Source organism: Marmota monax, unplaced genomic scaffold, assembly GCF_021218885.2.
Source record: "Marmota monax isolate L192 unplaced genomic scaffold, Marmota_monax_Labrador192_F-V1.1 WCK01_AAM20220418_F8-fsc00013, whole genome shotgun sequence".
NCBI lineage: Eukaryota > Metazoa > Chordata > Mammalia > Rodentia > Sciuridae > Marmota > Marmota monax.
Window position 1 is genome coordinate 2349628 of NW_026692202.1, and position 17779 is coordinate 2367406.

The 17779-nt window shown below is 35.1% G+C and overlaps 1 protein-coding gene across 1 annotated transcript in view; it reads left to right on the top strand.

Moving 5' to 3' along the window:
• Nucleotides 1-14292, top strand: part of Sec63 (SEC63 homolog, protein translocation regulator) — a 61540-nt gene extending 47248 nt beyond the window's left edge. Inside the window, exons 16-21 of the mRNA XM_046430443.1 lie at nucleotides 169-354; nucleotides 3498-3656; nucleotides 5615-5716; nucleotides 8541-8639; nucleotides 12169-12273; nucleotides 13201-14292. Of these exons, the coding sequence (XP_046286399.1) occupies nucleotides 169-354; nucleotides 3498-3656; nucleotides 5615-5716; nucleotides 8541-8639; nucleotides 12169-12273; nucleotides 13201-13344 (795 nt within the window). The 3' untranslated portion in view covers nucleotides 13345-14292. The remainder of the gene's footprint in view (nucleotides 1-168; nucleotides 355-3497; nucleotides 3657-5614; nucleotides 5717-8540; nucleotides 8640-12168; nucleotides 12274-13200) is intronic.
• The last annotated feature ends 3487 nt before the right edge of the window (nucleotides 14293-17779 follow it).

Consider the following 17779-nt stretch of genomic DNA (forward strand, 5'->3'; position numbering starts at 1 on the left):
TACTTAGAAAGAAATTTTTATTTACTTCCTGATGGGCTTATATTACTGTGGGAGAGTAATTTAGCTTATGAAGACATTTAGTTTAGCCATTTCCATCTCAAAATTACTGACTTTCAAATGAAACTGTTGTTATGATTTACAAAGCATGATGTGTGTTGTGATTTACAGCAGCAGCAGGGTGATGCTAATAAGAACAAGACAAAAGGAGGATGGCAGCAAAAGACGAAAGGACCCAAGAAAATGGCTAAATCAAAAAAAAAGAAGCCTTTAAAAAAAAAGCCTACACCTGTTCCTGTTCCATTATCACAGACAAAGCAACAGAAACAAAAGCAGGCAAATGGAGTCGTTGGGAGTGTGAGTATATTTATTATCATTGTAACTATTATTGAGGTAAAATATACTGAAATGTTTAAATCTTATGTGTACAGCTCCTGAAGTTTTAGATGTAAACCCAAATCAAAATTTAAAATTCTTACTAGCATCTAGAAAAGCTCCCTTTTGCTCCTTCTTAGTCAGTGTCCCCTTCATCTGCTTGGTTTCATTCAACTTAATGTCCATGGTGTTCATCTTTTTGCATTGTGTGTAGCAGTAGTCCATTGTGTGTGTATGTGTGTGTACATGGTATTTCATTGTATGAATATGCTATAATTTAATCTCTGTTCTATGCTTGTTGGACATTTAAGTTATTTGCAGTTTTTACTTAATATGTATAAAGGCTCTGTGCTTATTCTTGTGCGTTGCATTTTGAGGATAAATTACCGGGTTATAAGATGTATTTTAACTCACCAAAGAGCCTATTTTCCAAAGTTTGCCATTTTATGCACTGTAATCAGAATATGAGCGTGTAGTTGTTCTGCATCCTCACCAGTACTTGGCTTTCTCAGTATTTTAGTCTTTCAGTTGTTCTGTGGTAGTATTATTTAGGATGGTTTTTATTGGTATATACCCGATGACTTAACATTGTTGAACACCTTATCATATACTTGGTCCTTTTTTCCTGCTGGCTTGTTTGTCTTATGGATTTGTTGGTGTCCCTTATATATTCTGGATAAGTGTTCTTACTGCCTGCCCCGATATATATATTAGTTTTTTTTTTTAAAGTTGCTGCTGATGGACCTTTGTTTTTATTCATATGCAGTGCTGAGAATTGAACCCAGTGCATTACACGTGCATTACACGTGCCAAGCAAGCACTCTACCACCGAACCACAACCCCAGCGCTGTTTTCCCCTCTTAATGGTAGCTTTTTGATGGTTCTTAATTTTAGTGAAGTCTGTGTCATCAGTCTTTTGCTTTAGGGTTAGTGATTGTGTGTCGTGTTTAAAATATCTCAGTGTAACTCAAGGACATTGACATATTTTTCTGTTTTCTTCTAGAAACATTATTGTGTTACTTGTTACATTTAGCTCTATGATCTGTCTTGAATTAATTTTCATGCATGGTATGGAATACGGGCCACCTATTCCAGCACTGTTTATTGAAAAGATCCTTTCCTCAGTGAATTTCAATGGCGCTTTGTGGTAAATATTGTTTATGATGTGTTGGTTTATGGAATTTCTACTCCATTTCATTTATTTACTTGTGTGCCAGTTCCATACTGTCTTAATTATAGCTTTATGCTAAGTCTCAAAATAAGACTTTACTTAGACATCTTAGCTATTTTAGGTCCCTTGCATTTCCAACTAAATATTTAGAATAAGCTTAAACTACCAAAGTTATTAGTATTACATTGAATTTGTGGTTGAGTATGGAAGAATTGACATTAACAATGCTGAGTATTTTTATTCATGATCATAGTTTATCTTCATTAATTTGGAACTTCCTTAATTTTTCCTCAGCAGTGCTTTATAATTTCTAGTGGCAAAGGTATGACAAATTTTACATTAGATTTACCTCTCTGTTTGATGCATTTTCTTGGTGTTATTGTGACATTTTAAAAAATTATTCTTCAGTGTTTGTGGCTGGCATATAGAAATCTGGTTGCTATCTAAATATTGCTCTTGTATCAAAGAGTCTTAGCTATTTGTAAAAATATTTTAATGAAGATTTTCCACATATGCAGTCATGCTCTGTGTGACTGGATATAGTTTTGCCTTTTTCCTTTTAAGCCTAATGCCCTTCTTGTCTGCCTTGCCTTTCTCTGTTGGTTGGAATTTTCAGAGTGATATTGAGTAGAAGTGATAATTGTACACACCCTTTACTTTATTTTTTATCTTAGGAAGAAAGCAAAACAGTTATTTTACTACCAAGTATATTGTTAGCTGCAGGGTTTTGTATCCTTCATCAGGTTAAGGAAGTATTTCCTTCCATTTCCTATTTGCTGATAATTGTTTATCATGAGCAGATAGTGGATCTTATTAAATGCTTTTTCTGCATATATTTAGTGATCATTTTATTTATTTTTTCCTTTTATTAATGTGGTGAATTGTATTGGCGGATTTAAAATTTTTAAATCATACTGGAATTCCTGGGTCGGACTCTTACAACTGTTTTTATGAGAGGATATTGATGTTTCTTTTTTTCTCTTTTTAGAAGAAAATATTGGTGTCTTTTTTTCTCTTGTAATATCCTTGTCTGCTATGATATCTGACCTCATTAAACGAGCTAGGAAGTATTCTCTTTTTTTCCTGGAAGAACTTTTTTCCTTCTTATTTGGAAGAATTCTTTAGGGAAACTATGGAAAAGTTTTAAACATAAGCTATTTCTTCACCTTGTTTCATGGGGTATATATTTTATCCTTTTCTTACCAGTTTATGTTAATTATTTTCCAGGGAATTTGTCTGTTTCCTCTAAATTAGAAGTTTATTGGTATAAAACTATTTATAATATTCTTTTATTTTAATGTCTGTTGGATCTGGTTAATCTTATTTATTTCCAGTATTTTGTATCCTCTTAAATATTCTTGCTTAGAGACTTTCAATTTTACTAATCTTTTCAAATAACTGTCTTGGTTCTTTTGTTTTCTTGATTTCTAGTCAATTATTTACTTCAACTTTCTTTGCATTTAACTTGATACTCTGTTTTCTTGCTTCTTGAATCGAACACTATTATTTTTGCCTTGGATATTGACTTTCCTTAATATGTTATAACCTGTTACAGAAGATGACCCTACACTCCAAAGACAGTATTTTTCAGTAAACTGCCCATTTCCTCTCCTAAATAAAATGTATTGTATAATTGATACTTTTGAAAGCCGAATCATCTTAGCTATTGTGGTAGTGTACTTTGAAAATAAATATTTTTATCTTACAAACTGTGAAGAAGGGATACAATTACTAATCTTAGACTTATTAGGTGAGCCAGATGTTAAAGTCTTCAGTCTTACTCCTTCATCTTTATAAATAAAAATGTTCATAATTTTCTTAAATTCTGCTTGGATAGTGAAAATTTAATCTTCAGCCAGCTTAGTTATGTTGACAATAAGTTAGCTTCAGGGATGCAAAATGATCAATATTACTAGAAATATTCAAAACTTTGTGCTTGCTTTTTTCCCTTTAGGAAGGTGGAGTGAAGGAGGATGAAGAAGAAGTTTCTGACAAAGGCAGTGATTCTGAAGAAGAAGAAACCAATAGAGATTCCCAGAGTGAGAAAGATGATGGTAGTGACAGAGAATCTGATAGAGAGCAGGATGAAAAACAAAACAAAGATGATGAAGCAGTAAGATGAATAGATTTAAATAACTGGATTATGCCCCTGATGATTGTTTTGGGTTTTGTTAGTGTTCCTTTGTTTGCTTGCTTGCTTTCAGTTTATCTGTCTTAGAACCTGTGCATTTTTTCATTTAATTACTTTGCAAATTTTTTAAAGGAATGCCAGTCAGAGTTTATAAAGAAAAATTGTTTCAAACTAGGATTGGAAATCTAATTTTCTTAGATCTTAAATTGCTAGGTAGAGTAGAACCTAGGTCTGAGGTGAAGTCAGTTTTCCTTCTTTAAGAAATTTTCAGTATTAGGGTATCTCTGGAAATATGAGTAAGGGAAGGTGGACTGCAAAATGGGAAGCAGTTACTTTGAAGGCCCTGACACAGGTTCCAGGTAGTGTTTAGGTGAAGAAACATTACTGTGGACTTTCTGTCAAGAGGTGTTAAGGGAGAGCTAACATTATGGAATGTCACCTTGTTTCATGAGTATATAAGACATTTAAGGAAGTTATTAAGATGGTTAAGTATGAAGCATGGGGCAAAAATCTCATAATATGAAATTGCGCATCATTTATAGAAAAACTATAAAGAAAGACTGTGGTGGACAAATAATGGTCCTTAGAGACTCACTGCAAACTGATGAGCTGTTTCCTTTGTGTTTGTTGGTGTTTTTTTTTCTTTTTTAAATGAAAATGCTAACTGCCTTTATTTGATCAGTACACATGGTATATGCATGCATTGAAGTATCATGTTGTACACCAAAATATGTATAATTATTGACTGGGCCTTTAATCTAAAAGTAACCCTTCTGGTTTGGGCGAGAATCCCTGAATAGCTTCTGAGGCAACAGGAGAGACCAGGGAGAGGTAGAGGGCAAAAGAATAAAAGGAGTTAGTGCACACATCCTTAGGAATGGTGGACAACAACATGGATAACTACTTTTACTTTTTGCTAGGCCTTGAAGGTTTTGTATTTTGAGAATTAAAATGATTGCCAAGAAATAAAATTTGTCCAAGAGATTATTTCCCTAGCTTCACTTTTGGAAAGTTGACATATTCTTTCTTGAGTGTCTTAGTGTTAATATAGGTGATCTTAAGATTTTAACAGACTTATTTTTTCAGATGACCAAAAATACATTCATGCAGCCAACAAATAATTACTCATGACCTGTCCCATCCCAAGCATTGTCTTAGATGACAAGGAACGCAAGCCAAATAGGAAACAGTTTCTGCCCTTGAATGATAACACAGGCTAGTGGTATAGGCAGACTTGTAAATATATGAGACTAATGTATATCTTATGCAAGGTATAGTGATGGCACAAAGGAAGCAGTGATCAACTCAGTTCTCAGACAGAAGGAAATTTGTAGTAGGCCTTATTCAGGAGTTTGTACTAAATTGGCCCTAAAAGAAGAACAAATAGGAATTTTCCAGACAAAGAAAGGGAAGAACAAAAATCCATACAGAGTTTAAGAAGAGTGAAATAGTTTGCTAACTTCAGTGAAGTATAGTCAGTTTGAAATAATGAGAATAAAAAGCATCAGGAGGAAAGCAATGACAGGAGATTAGCTGTAGGCCATGGTCAGATTATTAGCCAGGCACCATGGCACACACCTGTAATCCCAAGGAATCGGGAGGCTGAGGCAAGAGCATCACAAGTTTCAACCCAGCTTCAGCAACTTAGCAAGGCACTAAGCAACTCAGCAAGACCCTGTCTCTAATAAAATAAAAAAGGGCTGGAGATGTGGCTTGGTGGTTAAGTGTCCCCTGGTACTAAAAAAAAAGGAGGTTATGGAGATTATTAATGGCCCTGTAGTGCTATGGGAGTTAGAGGGATTGCAGGTTTGAGCTAGGAGATGATTTATGGGACTGAACTTGTTCTAACCTAATTAGTTAATTAGCATTTTTAGGAATAATAGAAACTCCTCAAAATGGGCAAACCCTACCAGGTTTCAGATCTTTTTATTCTTTACCAGGAGTGGCAAGAATTACAACAGAGTATACAGCGAAAGGAAAGAGCCCTACTGGAAACCAAATCAAAAATAACACATCCTGTGTACAGTCTTTACTTTCCTGAGGTGAGTTACACATAGCCTATTCACTTTCTCTTCTCCTCAGATATTTCTTATTTGGATTTTATTGCTCTTTGGAGTGTACCTGCTCAAATACACTAACTGTGATATATTCCTGATTATGTTTTTAAAGGATACATTGCAATGTGGATTGTTTTTAGTGAATATGTTGTTTGAAAGGAGGATTGTTAACTTTTAAAATACTTCTGTGATTTCCTGTGCTTCTGTCTTTTCTGAGCTCATATTACTTTTGTGCTTAATGATTATTTCTCATTAGCAGTCATCAGTATTTATCAGACAAATGTATATTTTGCCTTTGACTGCTTGACAGTCACAAACCTCAACCCTGTCAAGTTCTAATAGGATGAAAAAAATTCTTAAATTTTCTTTCTGAGGATTCTGTAGTTGCCACCTGGAACCATTAGACTTGCTTTGATCCCAGTTATTGCCCTAGTCTGTGGAAATGAGTGAGCCTGTGGCTGTGGGACCAGCTGTGTTCTGAGCCCTGAGCAAAGTTCAGTAAGAGATAGGCATGACTGAGTCTTAAGCTCAGGACAGAGCATCATTATAATGCTATTTGTTCTCTTGTTTACTTTGTTATTATGCCTGTTCAACTTTTGATCTATTTGCTAGCCTATGTTATTTGTCTTTCAGATTACTTTGGGATTCTCTTAACACTTTGCTTTTGAGGATGATTCTGTCTGTGGAGCAGAGGTCAAGAACTGGGACACTGTTCCACAGACTGCCACACAGCTTTGCTCTTTATTCACATTTGATTGTGCTCTCATATAATAAGTCTGCTTTCTGCTTGAGAATCTCAATCCAGAAATGCTGGGGCTGCTTAAGGCAAATTCCTAAATAATTTGGCTCTCTCAGTAATAAGTGATTGGCTCTGCACAGACTGTTGTTTTGACTTGGATAGAAGTCTTCCCAGGATTCCATCTTAATGCACACACTGATCTTCTGGCGTGTCTTGAGCTTTTAGCCCATCTGTTGAGGGCATTTTGCCCACTGCAGAGGTAGTCTGCCAACACCAAGCATCCCAAAAATCAAGTGAATAAATTCTACTCATTTGATTGGTTTAAAAAGTGCTGTGGGATATGTATACTGCATAATTTGTACCCAGTTTCATTTTAGACCATGTTTTATTGGTAAATTAAACATCCATTCATTCCTTTAGAACATTTTATCAGTGGAAATGCCTTTTTGTAGTATAATGTGTTTATACATGATAAATATCTCAAACTGTCATTTATCACATGCAATTTTTTTAGGATCTTCCTGACATTTCCTTGTCTATTTTCTGATGTACCTAATTACCCTCTTAGTAATAATTGACTTACATTTTATTGAAACTCATTTATTAGTATGTTAGGAATGGTTGAGAATTGCACACAACTGAAGGATAATTTTCAAAAAAAGTGCAAATAACTCAATAGAATGTCAGTTTCACTTTTTAAACAAGTAAATCAGTACCTATGTACAGTGTCATTGATTGACATTCATCAGCTTCTTGTAAATATGCTGGAGTGAATTTCATTGTAATTAAACAACTTGAGAGTGAAGGGAAAGGCAGTTTCTAAATAGTGAGGTAAATAAGAAATGCACACTCTTGAACATATCCCTATGCTGCTTATAGTACATACATGATATGGTAATGATGTTTCTGACACATCAGAACCACTTAAATGAGAGATTGAGGTTGTAACTCATTCTAATAATCATAACTGTCATTTATTATACCCTGTATGCTGACAGAAATCTAACATGTATTTTCCTTGTATTATCTCATTTCATCTTCACAACATTCCAGGCACTCATCATTTAACAGAGAAGGAAAACTAGATTTAGAGAGGTGAACTAACTCAGGTATAGGTAGCTTTAAAGCAAGTATTGGCAAAATATAGGCTGCAGGCCAAATCTAGCTCCCTGCCTGTTTTTGTAAAAAAATCTTTATTTACAATAAAGTCTTAATTAAAATACAGTCCCACTCCCCTTTTTCAAGGCAGATCTGAGTAGCTACAACAGAGATCCTGTGACCCACAAAGTCTAGATTCTAATATTCCATTTTGAGACTATCACACTATTTTGTATACAAAAACGCATAGGCAAATATTATATATACAGCTATCCCTATTACGATTGTCCTAACCCTATGGCTGGACAGATGACTAAACAGTTATTGACAAGAGCTGTAATACAGCAGTGGTTACTGAGCACATTGAGGTTTGGTGCTTCCTTGTCTTTCTAAATTTTTTAAAGAAAATAGTTTTTTGCCCAACAGAAAATAGTTTTCTGTTTCTTCCTGCTGCCGTTGTGCATTCTGATGGCAGTTTCTTTACCCAACTTTTTTAGTGTTCCTGATTTTTTTTTTTTTAAGTTGAACTAGAAATGCTTTTAATATATTGATTTTTTTATTTGGCTGCCTGAGTTCTTTCCACTCCTACTTTGTAGCTTTTGCTTATTATGTGTTAAAAGATTATTTGTTACATGATATTGTAAAAGTCAATATATTTTTTAAGAATATCTTTTGTCATTTAAGGTGAATCAGGGTTTTTTAATATGGAACCCATCAGTAGATTTAAAATAAACCCCCAAAATTGCATATAAAATTATTTTTGAAGAGTAAGGAATGGATCTATAAATAGTTAAGAACAGTTTATTAATTTGGTAAATTATTGAACCAGGCACTGTGTCAGTGTTGAGGATATAGCAGTGACCAAAACAAGGACAGTATTCTGAAATAAGACAAGCCAAAAATGCTTCTCTAATTCTTTCTGATTATCGTACTGTTCGTTGTTCTTATTGTTTTTTTTCCTCCTCTTTCCAGGAAAAACAAGAATGGTGGTGGCTTTATATTGCAGATAGGAAGGAACAGACGTTAATTTCTATGCCATATCATGTTTGTACACTAAAAGATACAGAAGAGGTAATTACTCAATAATATTTCCATTTTTAACAATGTACAGCATCTCATCGTCATGCTGCTTGATAAAATCTGCTTAAAATATCAGTTTATCAGAGCTTACTGCATGTCGCCAGCTGGCTGGGCTGGCGAGATGAGCTGGGTTCAAAGGAGCTGGCTCATTCAATAAACTGAGAAAATGGCAAAGAACCCACACAAAACAGGAACATGAGTTTTGAGGGGGGAAATTCTCAGTGACCCCAAGGGTCTGCTCCATGCTGGATAGCACTGGAAGGAGCAAGATAGAGAGCACACCTGGACCCCCCCCCCCAATTATTGGGGAAAAGATATTTGATAAAATGTTCCACCAGAATAAGACAAGGGTGGGGTTTCAAAGGGTGGAGTCTTGCTTGGTGATGTTTTGTGGTCAGCAGATTGCTTGACGTCTTGGCAAGTCACACCCATCTGAAGTGCTGTGTGGGATCGCAGGCAGAGCGAAAGGAAAGGCACACTTAAATTGCACAGCCCAATCAGCGCGCAGTGCCAGGCCAGTCCCCTCATATGCTCAAATGTGCATAGCTTACACACATAGCCCATGGATGGCTTTCAACAATTGAATTGTGTTGTGTCTGTTGTCTTACTATTCCCTGATGTTTTGAGAGTGAGCTCATTGGACATTTATAAAGAAATATTAGAGGTAAGTAACTTGGTCACTCTTTTAAAAACTCATCAATATAGTTTTGGCAGTTTTTACTGTTAGTGTTCAAGAGCATTTTTCTTTGCTCCTCTTCTCCAGAATTTAATATTTTATAAACATTTATGATGTAAGAATTGGTGGATTTAAATTTTTAGAATAGAATTTTTGACTGAATGGCATTGCCTGCTTTTATAACATCATAAAAGTAGCTTCGTGATAAACATCATTTACCCTTGGGAATTGCATTCTGGGTTTTTTTTTTTTTTTCCCTTGATGTTTTTGGCTGTTACCTTTTCTAGGAAGAAGGTTCTGTTTGTCTGGACCAGGCAGACAAGGGCAAGGGTTTTGAATTTCAAGATATTTCTAGATGTTGATTTTTAGTACAAAAAATCTTTAAAATAATTTTTATAACCATGCAGTAAATGTGTGGAATAGCTAATACTTATTTGATGCTTAAAGATAAAGCCAACTCTTAAGTTGTATTTGTTTTGACCTTTTTTTAAAAATTTTTACCTGTTTTTGAATAGGTAATGCATTCACCTAAAATTTCAGAAAATATAAAAGTGCATGAAGTGAAACATCTTGCATATGTTTTCCATCACCTTTTCCTTTTCCTGGAGACCATCAGTATTATCATTTTTTTACGTATTCTTCATGTAATATTATATGTAAATTATAAACGAATACATACATTATTATTTCCCCCTCAGATTTTACACAGAAGATGGCATATCTGTTTTACACCTTCCCTTTTTATCCAGTAAAAAGGACATGTATCTATCTTCCAAGATCGGGGGAGCCTTTTGTTTCATAAGCGCAACACAATTATTATACTCGAGGAATTTAAAATTGGTGTGATATTATCTAATACACAGTCCATATTCAAATTTCCTCAAATTTTTCACTGATGTCTTTTTGTTTTGATTTGTTTCTAAGTTCAGGATCCTATCAGGGATTACACTTTGCATTTGGTTGTTGTGTCTCTTTAGAACACTTTCTTGTCCTTTTTCATTTTGAAATTTTCTTGACATTTTTCAGGAATCCAGGCAAGGTATTTTATAGAATATCAGTTAAGGGCTGGGGATGTGGCTCAAGCTGTAGCGCGCTCGCCTGGCATGCGTGCGGCCCGGGTTCAATCCTCAGCACTACATACAAACAAAGATGTTGTGTCCACCGAAAACTAGGAAATAAATATAAAAAATTCTCTCTCTCTCTCTCTCTCTCTTTTAAAAAAGAAAAAGAATATCAGTTAATATGAGTTTGTTTCATTGGTTACTCCTTATATTTATATCTGGCAAGCATACAGCACTAATGATGTACATACTTAGTGCATCACATCAGGGCGCGTTATACCAGTTTGCTCCACATTGATGATATTAAGATTGATCTGTTGTAAAGATACTCTCCCCACTCATCTGTGTGGCAGTATCTGGGCTCTGTGTGAATATCCTGTTCTCCCAGTCTTTTGCCCAGTCATTTTAGCATACATTGATGAATCTTATCTAAATCAATTTTTATGCTGCTCAGTGTAGTTTAAATTTTCTGTTTCTTTTTTAGAGTGGAACTGAACACTTTCAGTGGGTTCAAGACATATTTCTTTTTGTGTCTGTTTGTGACCATTCCTCATTTTTGTTGGGTCTTTTAAATGGGTTTGAGTTGTTCTTTTTTTTTTTTTTTCCAGTGATGTTAAGAAATCAGCCTGCTGTGACTGTGTGGCAAATATTTCTCTCTAGTACTAAGATGGTTTTTAATAAGCAGAAAACAATTTGTTTATCCATTTTCCTTTATTCTTTGTTTTTCAAGTATGGTTTATAAATTTTTTTTTTTTTGGAGCTTCTAGATGATGTTATAGTTAGAAAGGCCAAACTGAAGATGAGAGAGAAAGAGAGTAGGTGTGTGTATGTATGTGTGCACGGGTGAGCATGTGTTTCTGTACTGGGGTTCCATCCCAGGGCCTGTGCATGCTAGGTTAGTGCTCTGCCACTGAGTTACACACCAACCCTGAGGTGTTGTTTTTTTTTTTTTTTTTTTAAGATTCTCCCATGATTTTGTTTTTCTAGTTTTATTAAGTTTTTATGGTAGCCAAGATTATCTCAATATATAATCTTGGCTACAAAATATGAATTCTGGAGGTTTAGATCACCAAAGCATCCAAATGTCATTTAAAAAAATGTACTCTTCCTTCACCCAAGTGGAATTGAGATACCTGAGGGTGTTACTGTTTGTCTTTGTAGTCTGTGATTTTTAAAAAATATTTTTAAGTTGTAAATGGACACAGTATCTTTATTTATTTTTATGTGGTGCTGAGGATGGAACCCAGTGCCTCAAGCAAGCACTCTACCACTGAGATGTAGCCCCAGCCCAAAGTCTATGATTTGATGGGAATTCAAATACCTATTTGACCTTTTAAAGGGATTGGCCATTTATCCTTGTAATAAGAAACTTCAACCAGTATTATCTCCTGTCTATATTTTTATTAACTCCAGCATTTTATTTTACTTTTATACTCCACTTAATTTCTTCAGTTTACCCAAGATAATAGTCAACAAAGAACATGGTTGTTTACTTTAAATATGCTTTCTTGAATGGTGAAGATACAGATTAAAGATTAACCCCATCCGTTCTGCCTAATAGATTTCCTTTCTGTGTAGAGTATGTAATAGATAAACATATATTTCACGTATGTGTATTTGTTATTGTTGTTGGGCCTTTTGTAACAAGTCATGATTTATAACTTCCTGTATCACATGAATGAATAAAACATGACTGTTAAGTACTCTGGTCTAGTAATTTTAAGGGTATGCTGTTGTTTCCTCCTCAAAATGGAGATTTTTAAGTGTTAATTTTATCTTCTAGGTAGAATTGAAGTTTCCTGCACCAGGAAAGCCTGGGAATTATCAGTACACAGTGTTTCTGAGGTCAGACTCCTATATGGGTTTGGATCAAATTAAACCATTGAAGGTAAGAATAGTGTCTCTTCAACAAGTACAGTAGCCTGTTGGAGTAAATACTTGAGTGTGAGGGAAGCATTTCTAGTTTTGCAATGCAAAGTAATAACGAAAAAGAGATCCTTCCTTACTTTTTCAATAATAAACTTACATTGTTGAGTAGGATTTTTAAGAGGTATGATTTAGAACCTTGACTATAAATTATATTAATGATGTATTTTAATATGCCTTAATATGCTATAACTTACAGGGTCTCATCAATATGTTCATTTCTTTTAAAAGCATATAGATTTTACTGCATATTCTATTGGAGTGTTTTTTAATTATAAAATCATTTTTAAGTTCATCTTAGAGCATATGTTTTCTTTTATCACTTGAAGCACACTTCTATCAGTGTTTACCAGTTCACTTGAGCATTTTATAGAAAGCATTCTGTTAGGAAAAATGGTGCTGATATATTCTTGCATGGAAAAGAGTAAAATGAGCCTCTCTTTTCCCATGAGAGTTCTACTAGAGCTTACAAAATATCTTTTAGAAGGTCATATTTTAGTTTTTCTTTTTTGGCGGGGGGGGGGGGTGAGCACCAGAGATTGAACACAGGAGCACTAAAATACTGAGCCATATTTCCAGTCTTTTTTAAATATTTTAAGATATCACTCAGCACTTCTGCTCAAGAATTATGATCATTAGTTTTTTGTTCTACAGAAATACATCCATAAGTAGTTTTAACTTCTATAAGAGCAGAATATTAAACTATTAGAAATTTAATTATATGTTAAAGTAGATTGACATTTCTAGGATGAAGTGTCAGTGTGTTGAATTTAGAGTTATATCTGTAAAAATCTGTATTTTGCTGTGGTAAAAGAAAAGCTATTCTTTATCAGATATTTCTTCCATTATTTCTCCTTAATTTTCTAACATCTACATTCCTTCTTCATAGTTGGAAGTTCATGAGGCTAAGCCTGTGCCAGAAAATCACCCGCAGTGGGACACAGCAATAGAGGGGGATGAAGACCAGGAAGACAGCGAGGGCTTTGAAGATAGCTTTGAGGAAGAAGAAGAGGAAGAGGAAGATGATGACTAATCAGTACTATGAGTGGACCAGAGTGTTTGCACATATTTGCAAACTTTTGCTGTTTGGAAGTGTATAATAAACCAGAAACAGTGCAGAACCAATATTGAAGGAAGTGTTAGTTTCTTTACTAGAAATGGTTGCATAAAATAACTAGGCAATTGGTGGTGCCTTGGTATAATCTGGGGGAAAAAAAAAAAAGTTTAGGACATTTAGGGCTTATTAAAGTCTTTCAAGTATGGGATGGTGCATTTATTTCATCTGCAAATTATAATAAATCCTTTGTTATTATAACTGTCCAAAGTGTGGGCTATGTATTATCTGATCAATTTATGGTCCCAGTAAAAGTCAAGGTACATGAAAATTTATAAATGAGCAACTTTTCTTTGTTCAGCTTTAGTTTTAGTATGATAAACATCACATATGTTTTAAGTAACATCTCAAATTTTGCCTTGATAAGCTCTGTTACTCAATTTATTGATATTTTGCAGGTGATGAGACTATAATAGCTCCTTACGTGGATTTAAGCCTTTTATTTTCATCTTTCTTGGTCATAAGTTGGTATTCTCTCACATTCCACATAATATAGAGGGCTACATTTTGGGATTTTGTTTTCTTAATTGCCCAGCGTTATTCGAGAGATTATAAAGATGGCTTTTAATGGCTTAAAACATTTTTAAGCCTCTATCTTAGTAGATCAGGGCAGGATCTAATTCTTTTGATAAGCTAGCTATAGGTCTAAAAGTAATTGTGGGACCATATGTTCTCTGATGTTGGTGGTTTATGTTATCAATATCAAACCTTTTTTAAAAGGTTCACTATAAAAGCTGAACTACATTCTTAGCTTTTAATCTACCTGACTCTATCAGAAGCCTTTTAAGGAAAATAGTATAATATGCAAAGGAGGGATCTTTTTGTATTCATTTTGGACTCCTGTTAATAAAATAGAAGTTTGACTCATTTTATGTTTGCTATTGTCTTTGTCTTTTTATTTTTAGAGAAAGGACATAAATAGGGTAATCCATTCTTTTTTTTTTTTTTCCCAACTAAAAATTTAATATGACTAAGTGACTGCTATCTTTGTATACCATAGAAAAACCCCGGAGTGAGAGGGATTTCCACTCACATAGTACAACCAAAAGGGTTGTTCTTAATATAAAATAGATATGTATATGTGATGAATCATTGGGGTGAGAGGAGAATTTTTATTATACTAGACAGGGAGGAAACAAGACTATCATATTATAAGATCGATTATAATAATCCTCTCATCAAAATTTCCCCAGGCCAAAGTACTATTGGAGTACTGTGACCTTGTTTATTTAAAGGGTTGCTACTCTCCATACAGAATTACCATTGTTATTTTGTTACTATAGTAGTTTGAAATAAAATTTGGAAATTAGCAAAAGCATGAATGACTTTTGGTTCTAAATTTAGAATGCAATACTTGCTGTCAAATGGTCAGAGAAGTTTTTTTCATTAGAACCTTATTAACCAGTCTAGGGAGCCCTCCTCTTGGCAGGCAGGAAGCTGTGCCACTGAAGATTTGTTTCACGTTACAAGTAAGGGTGGGTTTACTTTTAAAATCAGGTTTGTGGTGAAGCTGCAGTGTGGGTTGAGGCAGCTGCTAGTAATGCAAATGATGTAGGGAGTGCTTACTCGAGTAAAAGGGGAGAGAGAGATCAGAGAAAGCAAAGTGGCATAAGGTCAAGGACATTGAGCAAATAAGATAATGTTAGGGTTCACGTTTCCTATACTTCTTGAAACATACTTTTAAGAAAAGAATTTATTTTTTTAGTGGTGATTTTGCCTTAAGGAGGTTTTGCAAAAGTTCATTGAAACAACTGACTTTTTGAAGAGGTGGATTTCCCACCCTAATAAGTCACCATAATGCAAAAACAGCCTCACCTCCGTACTAAGAGAGGCTCACCAATCTGTTTTCCTTTGCCCTTTCTTTGTGTGATGTGTATAACTATCCCAATCAAATAAAACCAATTAATGCATACCTTAGGTACCTCTTTCCATACTACAGTAATGGAAGAACGTTTGTGATTCTAATCTCTCCACTAAGTCACTGAACTCCACATCCCTTCTTTCTATGGAATGGGATTATAATTTACCCCTAGATTGTATTTAATCTCATGGAAATTTATTAAATGACGTTTCATTTTCCTATCAAAAAACAGTGACTTTATCAACAAAATAAATGAGCATCTAGATGAAAACAATGTGAACAGAATGAAATTGGTTATTTTTGAAATTATTTAAATCATGAATATTTTAATCTCTTTAAATTGGTAAAGTACCTATTAAAACCAAATACAGCCTTCCAGGAGACTTTATTGCCACTATTGAAAGTGTAATCAGTGGTAAATGTTTAGCATTATAAAATTTGATGTAGGCCCCCATGTGTTTTCCATTTAGAGATCTCAATCTCAAAGTTACTCAGATTGCTGGGCATGGTGGTGCACCCTGTAATCCCAGTGGCTCCGGAGGCTGAGACCGGAGAATAGCAAATTCAAAGCCAGCCTTAGCAAAAGAGAGGTACTAAGCAACTCAGTGTCTCTAAATAAAACAAAATAGGGCTGGGGATGTGACTTCGTGGTCAAGTGCCCCTGTATCGCCCCCTACCCCAAATTAGATATTCATGTCCTCTAAATTTTTAAATTTAATTGAGCACATTGAACTAGTTTCTCCATGTAGAGTAATTCTTTGTGCTCTGCTGTACTTCTGCGCTGGGGGGTTGGAGCCAGGACAGGCTGCCAGCTGTAACAGCCACTTTGTGTTGGGAAGCAGGGGAGCAGAGACACCAACATCTGATATGGAAACAGGTAGCAAGGCATTATTCTTGCCATGATGTTTTTCAGTCATCCGAACTATATCCTGTAATGTTCTTTAGTAGGAATTGATATTTCAAATGTAATCCAACATCTTACATATTTTTAAGGGATTGTTCATTGGTCATCAGGTGTTGACTGAGTTTCTATGTACCTGGCCTCTGTGTCTGGATTCTGGGACTATAAAAATAAAGTCTGTTAAGAACTCACTGGTGTTCTGTCAGGCAGACAGGTGGTGTGCCATCTCAACCCATTACCTTGGCTGGTAGCTGTTTGGAATGCCTTTTTTGTTTTGTTTTTGTTTTTCCATTACAGACAGAAGAAGTTATTTGTTTTAGAGATTAATTGTTTATTACTCTTTTTTTCAGGTAGGCAAACATCACCCTTTGTTTTTAAATGCTTCTTTAAAGAACTTTTCCTCTCACATTCTGATTCAGCTCCATGAATCCCCTATTTAGTCTGCCTTAAAGTGAAACAACGATCAGTGAACCATAACATTACATTTACTAACTGTGTAATGATTATTTCAGATATGTCTCAAGAAGTTAGCACCAAGCAGCTTCACACATTTAAACTTGAAGCTAGGGCTATTTTGCAAAACTCTAGAGAAAAAAAAAAAAAGATGTGATCTTGTACATTTTCCTGTAACTGAGCTAAAACCCAAATAACAGCAATTATTGACATGCTTTAGGGCTGTGATTTCAGGTGGGGTGGTGTACATCCCAGGGGTATGCAGATGATCAATCCATTGAGAAAATGTTAAAATGATTATTTGTATTTAATCTCATCCTTTAAAATTTCTATTTTTGTGTGTTTTATAATGTACATAATATATTGTACAATTGTACACTTATATAATTTATAAATAAATACATTTATTGGTGCATTATATATATTTTTTCTGATTGCGTTGCATGACCTAAACAACTGGACACCAATACTTGGTGGTACTGATAGGGTGACATTAAACTCTGGGCCTTTGGCATTCAACCATTTGAGATCACAAAGTGATGTACTCTGCTGGTGGCCAAGTTGGCATTCACTATGTCCAGCTCTACTGTTTTTCCCGAGAACAGAGTGATACTTTTGAGATGGAGTTGAATAGATTTGGTGTGGGGGTTAATTGAGAAGGCTTGGTGCTGTGGCACCACGTCTGTAATCCCAGTGGCTCCAGAGGCTTAGGCAGAAGGATTGTGAGTTCAAAGCCAGCTTCAGGAACTTGGTGAGGCCCTTAACAATTCAGTGAGACACTGTTTCCAAATAAAATACAGAAAAGTGTTGGGGATGTAGCTCAGTGATTAAGCGCCCGGAGTTCAATCCCCGATGCCCAAAAAAAAAAAAAAAAAGGCAATGGGAGGGTTCTAATCAGCATTGTCTGTGGAAAGGAAGTGGGGTAGGTAAGGTGCTGTGAATGTGCTAGTGGCTGCTAGCCAGGACTCTGAGCAAAACCTACACTCAGTGGGCCGGACAATCAGTAGCTGCTGCAAAGGCCATCCACTCTTTTCAGCACTGGGTTGTTCAGTATTAACTTATTAGCCTGTGTGCACAAAGGGAGCTGTGTTTCTCTTACCTTGTTGACCATGTCAGAGTTACACCTTAAAACCTGGATA